General features: G+C 49.5%; 3 protein-coding genes across 3 annotated transcripts; all 3 read left to right on the top strand.

Annotated features, from left to right (window-relative positions):
- Positions 1–114: 114 nt before the first annotated feature.
- On the top strand, positions 115–1,285 carry FSUBG_9045 (actin-related 2-3 complex subunit 2; the record flags this gene model as incomplete). The annotated part of the gene is made up of 5 exons (XM_036687516.1): positions 115–176; positions 223–476; positions 530–952; positions 1,003–1,119; positions 1,203–1,285. 5 exons carry the CDS (start codon positions 115–117, stop codon positions 1,283–1,285), a joined length of 939 nt encoding a protein of 312 aa, XP_036535458.1.
- A 388-nt stretch (positions 1,286–1,673) lies between these two features.
- On the top strand, positions 1,674–2,547 carry FSUBG_9044 (nuclease (SNase); the record flags this gene model as incomplete). Its single annotated transcript, XM_036687515.1, has 2 exons — positions 1,674–2,063; positions 2,116–2,547. 2 exons carry the CDS (start codon positions 1,674–1,676, stop codon positions 2,545–2,547), a joined length of 822 nt encoding a protein of 273 aa, XP_036535457.1.
- A 2,931-nt stretch (positions 2,548–5,478) lies between these two features.
- Positions 5,479–8,960, top strand: FSUBG_9043 (Pst1p; the record flags this gene model as incomplete). Its single annotated transcript, XM_036687514.1, has 2 exons — positions 5,479–8,671; positions 8,743–8,960. 2 exons carry the CDS (start codon positions 5,479–5,481, stop codon positions 8,958–8,960), a joined length of 3,411 nt encoding a protein of 1,136 aa, XP_036535456.1.
- Between the last annotated feature and the right edge of the window lie 5,873 nt (positions 8,961–14,833).

Raw genomic sequence — 14,833 nt, 5'->3', positions numbered from 1 at the left:
GCTCACCACGTAAGCCCCACTACCTACCCAGGCGTCACCTACTGTAGCATACCACCTACCTAAGCTCCGAATAACGACGATAGTAAGGAGATAGCATTCAAATCGACCAACAAGATGCTTCTGCTAGACTACCAAAATGTGCTTATTCAGTCCGTTCTGACGGAGCGTTTCTCAGGGTAAGATTATGCATACCCAATTATTTCCAAAAACAAGAGCTCACAGGTTGTACGTCAGAGCCCCTCCCGCCTCTATTGACCAGACGGTCAGCGACTTTGATGGCGTTACGTTCCATATCTCGACACCCGAGTCTAAGACCCAGATCCTTCTTTCGATCCAAATACGATGTTTCCCCGACCTTGTCAAGTATGGAGCTGAGGAAGTTCTCCAACGAGAGTATGGCGACTACATGACATCGGTTGAGCCGGGCTTCGACTTCTCTGTTCTTGTGGATTTGGAGAACCTCCCGGAATCAAAGGGTACAGCGATATGCTGTCCACAGTTAAGGCCGACAATGCTGACGACTGAACAGAGGAACGCAATGAGCTGGCACTCAAATTCGCTCTCCTGAAGCGCAACGCTATGGCCGCACCATTCGAGCAAGCTTACAAGGAGCATTACGCATTGAAGGAGGAGGCTTCCAAGTTTACTTCCGAAGAAGCTCCTCAGGGCGTTCAAGAGGGAGGCGAAGTTAAGGCAATTCACTACCGAGAGGAGGAGGCAATCTACGTCAAGGCCAGCCATGACCGCGTCACCGTCATCTTTAGCACCGTCTTTCGCGAAGAAACCGATCGAGTATTTGGGAAGGTGTTCATCCAAGAATTCGTCGATGCTCGAAGAAGAGCGATTCAAAATGCCCCCCAGGTCTTGTTCAGGAACGACGCCCCTCTCGAGCTACAGAGTGTCCCGGGGGTCCAAGACACTGGGTCTGGAGATATTGGTTATGTGACTTTTGGTAGGCTTTGCCAGCTAATACCGCCAACATGATAACTAATTGAGCCTTAGTCCTCTTCCCTCGGCACCTAACTCCTCAGCGCATGACCGAGGTCATCTCTCACATTCAGACCTTCCGCGATTACTTCCATTACCATATCAAGGCTTCAAAAGCTTATATTCACTCGCGTATGCGAAAGCGAACTGCTGACTTCCTCCAAGGCAAATCATATCCCCTACATCGGTGCATTTGGATAACTAACAGTGCTCAGTGCTGCGCCGTGCTCGCCCCGAGAACGAGGAGAAGGAGAGAAAGACTGCCAGTGGCAGAACTTTCAAGGTGCAAGGAAACTAAAATCCTGTACCCATGGTAGTGTCTGCTCTGACGTTGTTCAATAATTCAGTTAGTTGTTGAGCCTATAGATAGGGCGGTTAGTCGCGGGTAGTTGGTAGTTAAGCGAATGGTACTGTTAAAACTACAATTTGAATTCCACGAACTTGAACAATTAATTGATCAAAAAGCTGGGCAGAATATGAGCTGTCTACTCCGTCCGTACAGAGATATTGCCCAAGTTCCACATAGTGGCACCTAATTGACGTGTTACTTGGCTTAGGCACCACCCCCAATTAGCGGTGGGTAGTCGAACTTCAAGGGTCCTTCAGATGATGAGCAAGATCGCGCCGACACATGCCGCCTTTTTTGATACATCATCAGCAAAGACGACCCTAGGGTCGCCACGACAATGATATGGCCGTTCGGATCGCGGGACGCCGACAAGGAGAAAGAGCAGAAACTCAAAGAAGAGGCGAAACGGCAGCATGTGTCATGGACCGACTCGATAAACCGCATTCGATCAGCACCCGTCGATGCAGCTAGAGAATGGGCGCCTGTTGTTCTGTTCCCACTCGCTGGCATGGCAGCTCTACAAATTTACACAAATTACGTTCGCCGAATACCCGGATCAGCATATGTGCGCCCGAATTTCTTTCGTAACCGAAGCATCTTTGGGCGAGTTACCAGCGTCGGTGATGGTGATAACTTCCACCTCTTCCACACGCCTGGCGGTCGACTTTTGGGATGGGGCTGGTTGAGAAAGGTTCCTGAAGCTCGCAAAGAGTTGAAGGACCGAACCGTATGTTTCTGACCCAAGTAGCCCTATGTCCATACTGACAAAGCTTTGGTAGATTTCAATTCGTATTGCTGGCGTTGATGCCCCAGAGTGTGCCCACTTCGGACGGCCAGCGCAACCGTTCTCAGCCGAAGCTCTCGCCTGGCTGCGTAACTACATCAGCAAACGCAACGTCCGCGCATATGTCTACAGGCGAGATCAGTACGATCGAATCGTCGCGACTGTGTATACGCGGCGGTGGCTGTTTCGCAAGGACGTGGGTCTCGAGATGATAAAGGCCGGCATGGCAACGACTTACGAAGCCAAGCAAGGGGCTGAGTTTGGCGGACGACAAAAGATCTACGAAAGGGCTGAGGCGAAGGCGAAGCAGACACGGAAGGGGATGTGGTCTGGCAAGTCCAAGGATTTCGAGAGCCCAAGAGCTTACAAAACAAAATGGGCTGGCTTTGACCAAGAAAAACCCGGCACTTGCAGATGCCGAGTGTGAATTATGATGATTCTAAAACCATGGTTTGATTCGGGTTGTGTAGCATTTTAGACATATCCCAGCATCCAATTTATCAGGAATGAAGCAAGGTTGATAATCAGTTATGAGATATCATGCCAAATTTACCAGATGCCTGTTTTTTTTTGGGGGGGGGGGGCAATATAATAAGCTCGTCATGCTGTCAGAACATTAGATTGGGCCTGGGGCAGGTAGTCAGTGAGTAGTGTCCTGGAAATGTGTATTTACTTATCAATGCATTGAAATACACCTTGAACGCATCAGGGACGCTGAATAGTTCTGAGTCAATAGTTGTCTGACACGTTGGCGGACATTGACTTACCCGGCGCCAGAGGCAAGGAAACAAAGTTGTCTCTTATTACGCAAGGGGTGTGATCCAGAGTGGTTTCATCTGGTGGATTACTTTGTGTCGGTGTTGCAGAGCGTATCCATTGCTTCCGATTATGTATCTGCAACTCATCATCTTAGGTGGTTGCACGCTGCTCTCCCGGGCTATTATGATGTCTCGTATAACACTGCTTAGGTAGTGGATAAAGCTAGATCGATTATCAACATCCACAACCCCACGAGTGATTATTTCGAGGCTGCATGACAAAATGAAGGGAACATTCGTTTAAAAATAGTTCCATCATGCTTGAGCACCACTCACTTGTTATCACAATACACAGGACTTGGAATGCTTGACGAGAGGCACACATATAGTGCCAGAAGCCACATCCAGGAATCCTTGCCTTGTTACCAGCCTCCTGAGTTTAGCGTGAGTAGAGGTAAAAAGTAAACGGAGCAGCAACAACGCTACCCACTGCCTCTTAATGCTAGATTTTATTGTCTAGCTACCTCCTAAGTAGGTAGTAGCATCTTACCAGCCATAGGTTAGTAGCTTGACAAGGGTTAATACTTCAACGGTCAAAAGTCGAGCCCAGGAATTGAGGACCAAAGGTTAGCAAATGATGTAGATAACACAGCGGTAAACTCTTCATGCAAGCCCGCCCCCCCCTGCAGAAGCAAGAATACCTCGTATTGCATAGCATCAGCGCTTGCGACATTTTCAAGATCCATTGTTAAGTATGGACTAGGTGTAAATGAATCCCATGTACGGATACGCCCATGGTAGTTTCCTAGCAGGCTTGCGGCGCGAGAAGCAGAAGCTCCACTTATCCCCTGGAAGCCAAGGCGAATCTAAACGTGGGATCAACTCTTCCCTCTCTCCTAATTCTCACCTCATCCTCCACGAGAATTCTTAGCATTAAGTTAGAGCTTCTGTGAGAGGAGGGGATACTTATCTTTGCATTGCTTTGCCTTGCCTTGCAAACTGTCACTCGTTAAACACTGTTTCTTCTTCTTCTTCTTCTTCTTCTTCTTCCTCGTCTTTCTATTGTTTGTATTTCCCAGCACAGCCACTGTGCTATTCCTAATACACCGCCCAGTCGACTCGACAATCAACATAACCGTTCAATAATTTACTTCAACTGACACCACGGTATTCGCACTCATTAATACCGCCTCCTCTTCTTATCTCGACTTGCTTCCCGCCCTTTCGCCAAGCTACAGCAATCCGGCATCTCCCAACCCTCTTGTGTGGCCTAACTCTGCATTCCAGCCGTCGTCGACCCGGAGACACGATATCTGGTTCCTCATTCTTCCCAACACGCCGCTCAAATACCTGACCGGAGAACACGGACGCGTACAGGACTCACGAGACACGCAATTAAAGAGTCCGTCACCCCACATTTCCGAAGCTGACAGGACTTGCGAGAAAGTCACTGTTCAACGAAGAACTGCAAAGTCAATTGATCATCACTGGTGACGAGATCACTTGATACGAGGACGAAGCTCGCCGATAATTAAACTCTGGGTCGCTCCTCTCAAGTTCATTGGTTCCTGAATCAGTACGGTGGCGCACTCTACTACCCGTGGCTGTGATACGTACCACAGTCGTACACCTTGAAATTGCTTGGTATGTCTTTTCCTACAATTCCTGGGTGCAACATATGATGCTGAATTGCTCTGGCTATGCAATTTATCTTCACATGACCTTTGTTTCCCACCACTCCATCCATTACGACGCTGTTATTTCGGTTGATGATTTGTTGTTTGCCGTCATCCCACCCGACACCCATGCAGGCCAAGTGCTTCAGGTACCGCATTACAGTAAAAGGAACGAACTAACCGTGTTAGGCTAGTGGCTAGATCCTCGAAATCCAATGCACGTCGAGAAAACGGACATCGCCATCGCTAGCAATTTCCCGCATACGTGCTGCAGTAGCATTGCCTGTTGCTAAACTTGAATCTTTCAAACTGCGACTCTCCACCTCGATAAACATACACTCAACGACTCTTCCTCCTCTCATCTCGACCGCGGACAAACTCCACGACTATAGAGAGCCTAATTTCTCTCATTTTCGGGTTTTCAGTCAGACGATAACTCTCAGTGGACGCTTCGATTCGCATCACTCCCGCTCTCGACCGTTTTGAAAACGCGATTCTTCGCCCCTTGATATGGCCCGCACTTAATCCTGAGATGCATGCACAAATAAATTCAATTCCAACGACCACGTCATTTGACTTCCCTCAGCAGGGACACGATACGGATTCAGCCGCCAGACACACCATTTTGATATTTGGTGACGATTTATAGTTATGCGATTACCTTTCCAACGGTGTAGCCCATCGGCACGCCAAAGCCACAGCCTAGGTCCCGTTCTGGGTCCCAGCCTGGCTGTTTTAGCAGCTCTGGCGCCATCTCTTACACATGCCATAACATTCAATCCTGTGCCGTCGCCAAATCTAGACTTCTCTAACCTGGGCAGGATCGGCATAGTTGGAGATTATGATGGAATTTCACTTTATGAATATGAGGGACAAAAAGAGAGCACTCGCAGCTCTAACGGTAGTGAGTCGCTTCTGGCACAAATGCCCAACGGCGCGTTCGCCTCGATACTATCCACCGATGCGTCGATTAGAGCCATGTGCTCGTTCCAGCTCAGTAACGGAGACATGCAAGGAGTGGTAATTGGCGGTAATTTCACGAGCCTGGACGGGACGCAGTCAAAGGCAGTTGCTCTCTTCAACCCAAACACGACCGAGATCACCCCCTTAGATGGAATTGAGGGCGAGGTCAACGCACTATATTGCGACCAAGAACGAGACACGGTCTATGTGGGTGGCAATTTCAAGGGCGCCAACTCTACGAATGCTATTGCCTGGGTCGGTACGGATGGATGGACAAATTTGCCGTTCGCCGGCTTCAATGGCCCTGTAAAGGCCATCACAAAAGCTTCTAACGGACACATAATTTTTGGCGGAACCTTCACTGGTCTTGGAAACTCGAGTACACCCAACAGTTCCTCAAGCCAGGTCATCAATCTATCAACAGCTAATGTAACGGATGAAAATGGATCTTCTGGCACCGACCCTAAGGACATCATTTGCCCCGGTTCTTCTTCAACTCCGTGGTTATTGCAAGAAGACACGCCAGGTTACTGGGAAGCGGATTTTTCTTTTGGGTTTGCGCCTACCAAGCTCAGACTTCGGAACACGCGCCAGGACGGTCGTGGCACCAAGACCTTTCGCTTCCTTGCGTATCCTATCAATGGAATCATGAATTTGACCTACGTCGATCCTGAGAGTGGCAACAACGTCACCTGTACCAGCGAGTGCCCACTCCGCGACGACGAAGATTACCAGGATTTCACATTTGTCAACCGCGTCGGCATGAATAAGTTTCGCATTGCTATTTCCGATTGGTATGGCAGTGGAGGTGGCCTGGAGAGTATCGAGCTGTTCCAGAGCGACATCTTTGCCTATGCCATTACTGACTTCAACGAGCCCAAATGTGGTGGAGTTAAGAACCCAGCTTCGGCTACCCACACTGGGCCTTGGAAGGTTTCTCCCTCGCTAGAGAGCAGCTCCGAGTATCTGACTGTTGAGCTCAACGGTGACTATGACCCCGAAAAGACATCTGTTACATTCTTTCCCAACATCATCGAATCTGGAAACTACTCTGTCAACATCTACACTCCAGGCTGTCAAGCTGATGACACCTGCGCTACTCGAGGCCGCGTTAATATTACCGGAGTAATGTCAGGTGATGATAATAAGGATACTAATTTTACATCGACCTTGTATCAAACAAACGATTTTGATAAGTACGATCAGATATATTTCGGATACATTGAGAAGAGCTCGGGTTCGTTCACCCCTTCTGTCACTCTCCGCCCACTTGCAGGTCAAGATGTCGACACCCTTACAATTGTCGCTCAGCGGGTTGAATTCACACTCACCAACTCCACTGGTGGCCTCAACGGTCTCTTCGACTTCGATCCTGAGCAAGCAGTAGTCAATGCTACTAGTATTGTGAACTCACCTATCAATAAACTTGGCGCAAGTTTTGATAGGGCCTCAGGTGTAAGCGTGTTAGTCACGGATAGTAATACTACCTACGTTGGTGGTAATTTCACCTCCAAGGATCACGACAACATCCTCGCTATTATCGAAAACGACGATGTGAAAGAGCCTGGCGGCGGCTTGAATGGTGAGGTCTTCGCCATGTACCTGAATGCTACACAGCTCTATGTCGGCGGTGATTTTTCCAACACTGACAGCGGACCTGTGACCGGCCTGGATAACGTCGCAGTTTACGACACCAAGGAAGACAAGTGGGGTGCTTTAGGTGCTGGCCTCAATGGCCCGGTGATGCATGCCGTGCCACTGATGCTAAACATCACTGCCGACACTCCTGAACTTGCGATCGCTTTCACGGGAGAATTTTCTTCATGTAACTCCTTCGACAAACACGATGCCATTTCTGTGGATGGTTTTGCCATATGGGTAGCTTCCCGAGGCAACTGGTTGCAAAACATTGACGGCAACTACCCTGCTTTTGACGGTTCACTCACTGCCGCTGTCCTAGATATTCCCGTGGACGGCGGGTCTCTGTATGCCGGAGCCCTCTCTTCCGCACAACTCGGTACAAACGGCGCTGCTACCCTCTCGGACGATGGCCTTGGTCAATTCCCTCTCAAGATCCGTGCCGCTACTCCGTCGTCAGACTCATCTGCACTGAACCGTCGAGATGTCACTTCCTTCAATAAAAACACCACGGGCGTTGTGACCGGTATATTTTACGACGAAAACGATTACAACATCACCATCCTAGCAGGCCATTTTACGACGGAATCGACAAAAGGCGATAAGGTACAAAACATTGTTCTCATTGAGGATGACAATGTCACTGGACTTGGTTCTGACATTTCAAATGGTTCTACATTTGTCGCACTCGCTGTGCGGAATGGTATCTTATTTGCAGGTGGTGATATCAGCGGTACCATAGACGGAACAAACATCCGTGGCCTTGTTTCGTATGATCTGGAGGCCAGATCTTTCAATTCGCAGCCCGCCTCTGTGTCAGGGGCCAACAGTACCGTTGCAGCTATTGCCGTCCGCCCTGGGGACTCTGGAGACGTTTATGTTGGCGGCTCGTTCGATACAGCCGGTGCATTGGACTGCCCTGGTCTCTGCACCTACAATATCAACTCTGGCCAGTGGAACCGTCCAGGTAGCGAGCTTGAGGGCACCGTTTATAGCCTCTTGTGGTTGAGTAAGAACCAGTTGGTTGTTGGCGGTGATCTCCGCGGTAACGGATCTGATCAGCGCTTCCTTGCCAGCTGGGACGCCAACTCAGAGTCCTGGTCAAACTTCCCCGGTTCCGAAGACATTCCAGGGCCTGTTGCGGTCATCTCGCCTGGATCAATCGATTACGACCAGCTTTGGGTTGCTGGTACTTCGCTCAAGGATGAAAGTGTGTTCGTAATGAAGTATGATGGTGAGAAGTGGCATACTGCCGGACCTTCTCTCTCTTCAGACACCATCATACGCGGCTTGCAGGTCTTTTCGGTGACTGAGGATCACGAAGCTGTCAACTTGTTGGACAAAAACCAGGTATTGATGTTGACAGGCTCTATCGACATTACTGGCTTTGGAGTTGCCTCGGCAGCTCTCTTTAACGGCACAGCATACCAACCATATGCGATGACAATCAAGGCGAGTGACGGTCCAGGCACTATTGCTGGCATCTTCACCCAGCGTAATAGTTTCTTCAAAGAAGGTAAGTTCACCACCGATCTTGTGGTCAAACAAACGTACTAACATCGTGTTAAGAGAAGCATATGGCCCTAGGTTTTGTGGTTCTTATCGGACTTGCTATCGCGCTTGGTCTGATGCTCCTCCTCGTCCTGTGTGGCATTATTCTCGATCGCATTCGCAAGAAGCGGGAGGGCTACGTCCCTGCACCTACGTCCATGTACGACCGGGGCAGTGGAATGCGACACATCCCGCCTCATGAGCTCCTCGAGTCTCTTGGTCACGGCCGAGGTGGTGCGCCACCACGTGTCTAAGCACATGAGAAAGGAGAAAGAAAAGAAAAGAAAAGATTCCCAATTTCTAGGGTTTGTCATTTTAGCAAGCTGCATACGTGTCTGATCTGATACCTTTGGCGTTCTGGAAAGGTGTATGGGGTTGTTTTCGGACCAGGGAAGTCCATTGCTATTTTTCGAACATGGAGATCCAATTCAGATCCCCCAGCATGAGCTTATGGGCTCTTGACACCAAAATTCGAAAACATGTCGTTCAAAAAGCTCGGCTTAACCTCACGTCCCTACTTCGGCTGGATTCTGGAGGGGACCATCTCCAACGGCAACCAGTTTACCTCGACGACTTCGAGGCATGTTCTCTCAGTACCTCACAGCATTTCTCTTGTTTCCCCCCTTTTTTTACTTCACTTTATGAGGTCATGACACATCGGTTAATGTGTACCTGTTTATTCTTTCTCATCGACTCCCATACATGGGTGTCTTTGTCGACGCGCCGTCTTTTCTCGCTGTATATTACCTTCTGCGCAGTTTCCGACCCCTAAACTGCTAAGGACCTCAGGTTCTGTACCTTTGTTCCTTTTTTAAAATTCCGTTGCTGTGAGGGCGCTGGAAGGAGGACTTGAATCACTTGAGGGCTCGGGGTAGTTATCTGGTGGCTCTAGTTAAAGATGATTTGGTCGATGGCGCTGTGGTTAGAAGAAGCCATCTAGCACCGAGCATGGTGATATGATACTCAGCTGACCTAGAGTAGCTTAATTTGAGTGGTGATAGTCTCCTAAACGTTCCCATCTTCCATATTAGTGACCTGCTGTAGAGGAGATGTCGTGCCTGCAAGATATCTATGTAGCCTGGGGTCGAATAGGAGCAGGTTGGGACACATACACATTTATATCCCCATTTTCTTGGAGGCTCATAATCTACAGCATTGGACAGCGGCCTATGTGTCCGAATTCGCCCATAACTCAGTGGGTCATTTAGTAATACTTGTTCGTGGCATTGTCTCTTGAGCAGGCGACTTTGTAAATCTCCGCTTCCACTAACTATAGTATTTCTTGCGACATTCTAACTTTTGTGCCTGTTCTTTTACGCTCTTCCAATGGGACTATACAGATGCGCAATGCTACGTAGCATAGTATTTGGGTTTAGAATCGCTCTCGTGTCAGCCCATTATTAAAATGAGCCTTGACTGTCTCATAAACAAGTGGCCGAGACCACACCGATTGGATCATTGTGTTGTGACAAGCCGGGGAGGAGAGAGCTTGTCTTATCTTGTTCAGACTTGTCTTGCAAGCTTCCTCTGTCGCGGCAAATAGAGAACACTCTAGGGTACACCATAAGTGACACTCCAGAACGAGTTGACTAGCTCCGTCTGGTGGTTAACAGGTGAGGCGGACGATGATGCCTGTTGGTTGAAGCGCGCCATGCATGTTTGACACAACTGCGCTGCGAGGATGCTCCTTGCTTTGAAAACGGCTTCCGCTTAAATGATGCGCCTCAAGACCGGCGTTCCTGGCCCAGAGTCAATACTATGGTAAGCATATGAATATTGATAGGTACTCAAATCAGAGATGCTTACATTATTGGGCTGTTGATACCTCGATGGCACATTCATTTTAAGTATGTAGCAACAGCTGTGTTTCTGTCTTTTTACGACTACCCCAGGCCACCAGCGTCGCATCTCTTGTCATATGCCCACACATAGGTACTATTTCTCTCTTTCTCTCTGTCCCACTCTACATGCACCACGATACCTCTTCGTGGAAATACTGTACACAAAGTAGGGCGGGGTTTCGAAGGCTCAAGACTCACGCTGCCACCTCAGCAAGGTCGAGTGTCGTATCTGTGAACCTTGGTGATGAGTGCCAAGGAAACTCTGTTTTCCTTCAAAGTGGATCAGATCGGGTTCAGTGAAAGACATCGCGGTTGGGGGCGGAAGCACAGAACCGCCGTGTGTGATGCAATGCTTACAGTAGACTAATTAATAATGGCGGCAGCTAAAGACAAGTCACAAACAATAACGAACGACAACTACCTAACGTTAACCTAACCTAACCTAACCTAACCTAACTAAACAGCATTGCCTGCGATTGTGCTGAGGCCTTACCTGGGCTGGGCTTGTGAAGTTGCGAGGGGCATTACTCCCTAGCCTCAAGTTAGGAGCAGATCGATGACGCTGCAGACATGCCTTATCACCCCGCCGCAACCCTCTTGCATTTGTGGTAGGCAAAGAGATTCACTCAATGGTTGGTTGTTCACCTTTCCCCTGCCTCTGCCCAGTAATGACAATGACAGCCCGAGCAGGATTCCAAGGGTCAACACCAACCTCAAGTCAGCATGCTCCATGACGCAAACTCTTCTCCTTCCCTCCCCCCCTCCCTCATTGTCAAGCGCCGGCCGAAAGCTGCAAGGACGGACGCAGTCGAAAAGCCAACTGCATCACGGAAATGGGGCCTTACCGGCGCCGCCACGGCATCATTGGCAACACCCAACGGTACAGTTCCATACCTATTATCTCGAAGAGTATTCTGAGTACATGTACAAGATGATGAACGATTAAGCAGCATTCAGCATGCAATACATAGGTACGGCACGAGACGATACGGAATATTCCATCCCAATGGGCAACGCCTGTGCCAACCACAGCAACGTCCAGTCAGTAAGTCAAGACAACCCCGTAGCCCAGTAGCGGACAACGTCGATACTGCAGCTGCTCAGAAGGAAAAATGAGATAAACGCGTTACAGGGACCATTGCCGGTGGCAATAGTGGACGAGAGGGTGTGGAGTTCAAGTTTGCCATATGCAAGATGGAGGCCCTTCACTCCAAATAACTCTACCGCCAGCGCCGCGGTAGTTGTGTTGCCCAGTGAATGATGGCAATTGCTAGAATCCCATACAATAGACGTACAGTGTACGTGTGGTTGTACATGTCACCTTGGCGAAAACCATGGCGCTCTGGGAAAGCCAAAGAGCCAGATACCTAAATTGTTCCGTTTGCATGTCTCGGCGATTTTACGGGTGCATTAACGCCTCATCTGTCCTACCAAACGCCGCACAATTTCATATCGACAGTGCTAATGGAGCTGTGTAAGGAAGACTGAGTGAGTATCAGTTGACCACTGGGATGTTTGCAGGGGCGATAGAATGTCGAGTCAAGAAATGGTGGTGCAGAGCCATGACATGACTGATATGACATCCATGACCAAGCGACTAGTCCAAATTCCGCCTTTTCGAGGTGAGTGTATGTATGTACGACTTCCAATGGATGCTATCAAGACAAGGCCAAAATGATTCAGTTGAGCAAAACGACCGCCCGCTTCACTTGTCAGTGGAAGGTGTCCTCCGTGCCGGGGTAGACAATGGGGGAGCAGTGGGCCCCCGGCACTCAGTCGGTAGCGCGCTTCTACTTCTGCACCTTAAGGACTTGGCTTGACCAGGAGAGACAAGGCGGGAGGCGCGCAGGGGCTGGCCAAGTACCGTGAGCTCAAGCGCAGACGAGCTAAGGCAAATTGAATGGAGCCTGGCAGAACAAAAGATCCTGAGAAGACCCCAGTAACAGCACCCAAGCCAACCCAACAAGGTTCTAATGAATGGGGACTGAAAGGGCTCCTCGACCTATCTGCACCCTAGGACACACACTACACTCCTGTTCCTCCCAAGTGACATGGAATGGCTACTGTACATCTGTGGCCTGTCCGATGTCATGTACATAAGTGATGGCCTCATCACTTTATCAATCCCTAGTTTGCGGCGAACATCTTAATATCTTTTCAGCCCTGCCCCTTGTTGGCAACCTGGTACCAGCTGAAAGGTCCTTTCCATCACAACCCTGTTATGTATGTATCATGGCGCCAAGCGATTGCCCCCTTGGGTCACGTTGGGTGATAGAGCCGCTAGCAAAAACAACGTTGCGTCTGCGGTTGCAGTCTAAATGTGCCTATTGCCCAATGGGGCCAGAGTTGGTCCATTCGATAAACACGCTAGACATCAAGACGATTGTGCCAGGGGCCTCCTAGCCTCGTCGTCTAAGATATCGGATATCCAAACACCAAATAACCTTCGATGAGATGAGACACGTCTAACTACGTGATCTGAGTGCACGGGTGTTGTTTTTGGGTTCGTGACGATCAAATGTACCCGAATACTTGGAATGCTTTCCCCCATACAGTGCCTCACTCGTGAGTTCAGATTGTTGAGCCAAGGTTCAGTTGTACCATCATGCTTCAGAGCGGACATGAATCCGAGTGGCCATGAACCTCAAATCTGGTCTTCGAATGAGCAACGGGCGCGACAATGCGCACGGTCGCTAGAGCGGAGGCTCCTCTATTGTCCAAGAGCCTTCTCCTGAAAGCCCTCTCCCTCAGCAGACTCGACTTGACAAGTGACAAGAGCTGCCGCGTCAGCTAAACCTCAATGATCTTGATGCTCTGAGACCCAACTGAACTGGGTCCATGCCATACCTACTCTTCCTCACCAGGAACCAGTCTGAAGAGCCAAGACCCGCTATCGGGATGCCGAAAACGCTCATTGTCTCCACCCCATCATAGGCCGTCATGAACAGGAGACAGGTGCCTTCACCCGGCTCTGGGCGGTTCCTATTTTGACTCGTGCGTCTGTTATGCTTCTTCTTCTTCTGTGGCACCGGCATTGCGGCGTCCCGAGCTGCTAGTTGCGCGCCAAACATGCACCGGCTGCCTAGCCCCGCAGCCGTGTCCATCCAGTCTGTCATTCCAGACACGGCTGTATCTAATTGCCTGTCCTGCTACCGGCCTGAGTTTGCTCCGGACGCACCGGCCGAGTCCGCATACAGAAACAGAGGGGCTCTGCGCTGGTGGTACCTTATCGCGGTACATTGACATCACAGGTTCATCTAAACTCACACGGGACTGGGATCGATGTAAATCCACCACTGCAAAAAGGCGGGACGCTGCGGAAGAAGTTCCCTGGGATTGATAAAAGGAGATTAAGATTGAGGCGTCAGATCGAATAACACAGGGGCAGGTCTTGGCAGCGGATTGGTTGCTCCCCAAAATGCTGGGGAAGATGTGCATCACTCCTTTGCCAGGCAACTCAATGGCCCATTTTACCTCAGCTGTTGGTACAGTACAATACAGTGCTGTAATCAGTTCCCAACAGGATGGTTCAAGGAAGATTCATCTTGACGATCACCGCTGTACTGGTGCTCAACACGTGTTACGTGGATTGAACATCAGTCCGTTCGTCAATCATTGCCATGGGTTCATAGAAGCCAGCAAAGAAAGATCTACATGTCACCATCTGGGGCGACTCAAAACGTCGATACATATCGCTCGAGGTTATTCGAATTTCGTATGTTTTAGTGCCTGTCCGTTTCAAATGAGCCTCCAGTCCAGCAGAGCACGTCAACACTAGTGTCACAATCTCGTTGCAATGCCATGGTTCGTGAAAACCCCTTAAACTCGTTGTACTTTAGTGATGATCTGAGTACGACGTGACTGGTGGGTTGCGATGAGTCTTGGGATGAATCGTGGGGGCAATATTCAAGACCATGTAAGGTCCTGTTCTCTGGTATTGCTAGTGTGTTGGTAGACAGCTGGGATCGAGGCAGAATGCCGAGCCGTGCATCACGGCCTGGAATCATTGCCTCAATGCGTGCTTGATACACGCCCTGGGCATGGATTGAAAATTGTTGCCTGGACGGTGATACTTATCGAAGGTTGTATGTCAGAACATACATCGATTGACGTTTGTGGTCATGGGTTTGGGCCAGTCCGGGGAAAGAAAACACTACTTTGAGATAGCAGGAAACAACGCAGACTCAAACCAGCGCCATCGGCTCTTCTTTCGCTGTAATATCACTAAATCCACTTACTAATCTTGAATGCGAGATGAGATTTGATGGAACAATATCCAACTGATC

The sequence above is a fragment of the Fusarium subglutinans genome (assembly GCF_013396075.1).
Source record: "Fusarium subglutinans strain NRRL 66333 chromosome Unknown NRRL66333_c0000132, whole genome shotgun sequence".
Classification (NCBI taxonomy): domain Eukaryota; kingdom Fungi; phylum Ascomycota; class Sordariomycetes; order Hypocreales; family Nectriaceae; genus Fusarium; species Fusarium subglutinans.
The sequence above is the reverse complement of the archived record's forward strand: the minus strand, read 5'-3'. Positions and strand labels throughout refer to the sequence as shown.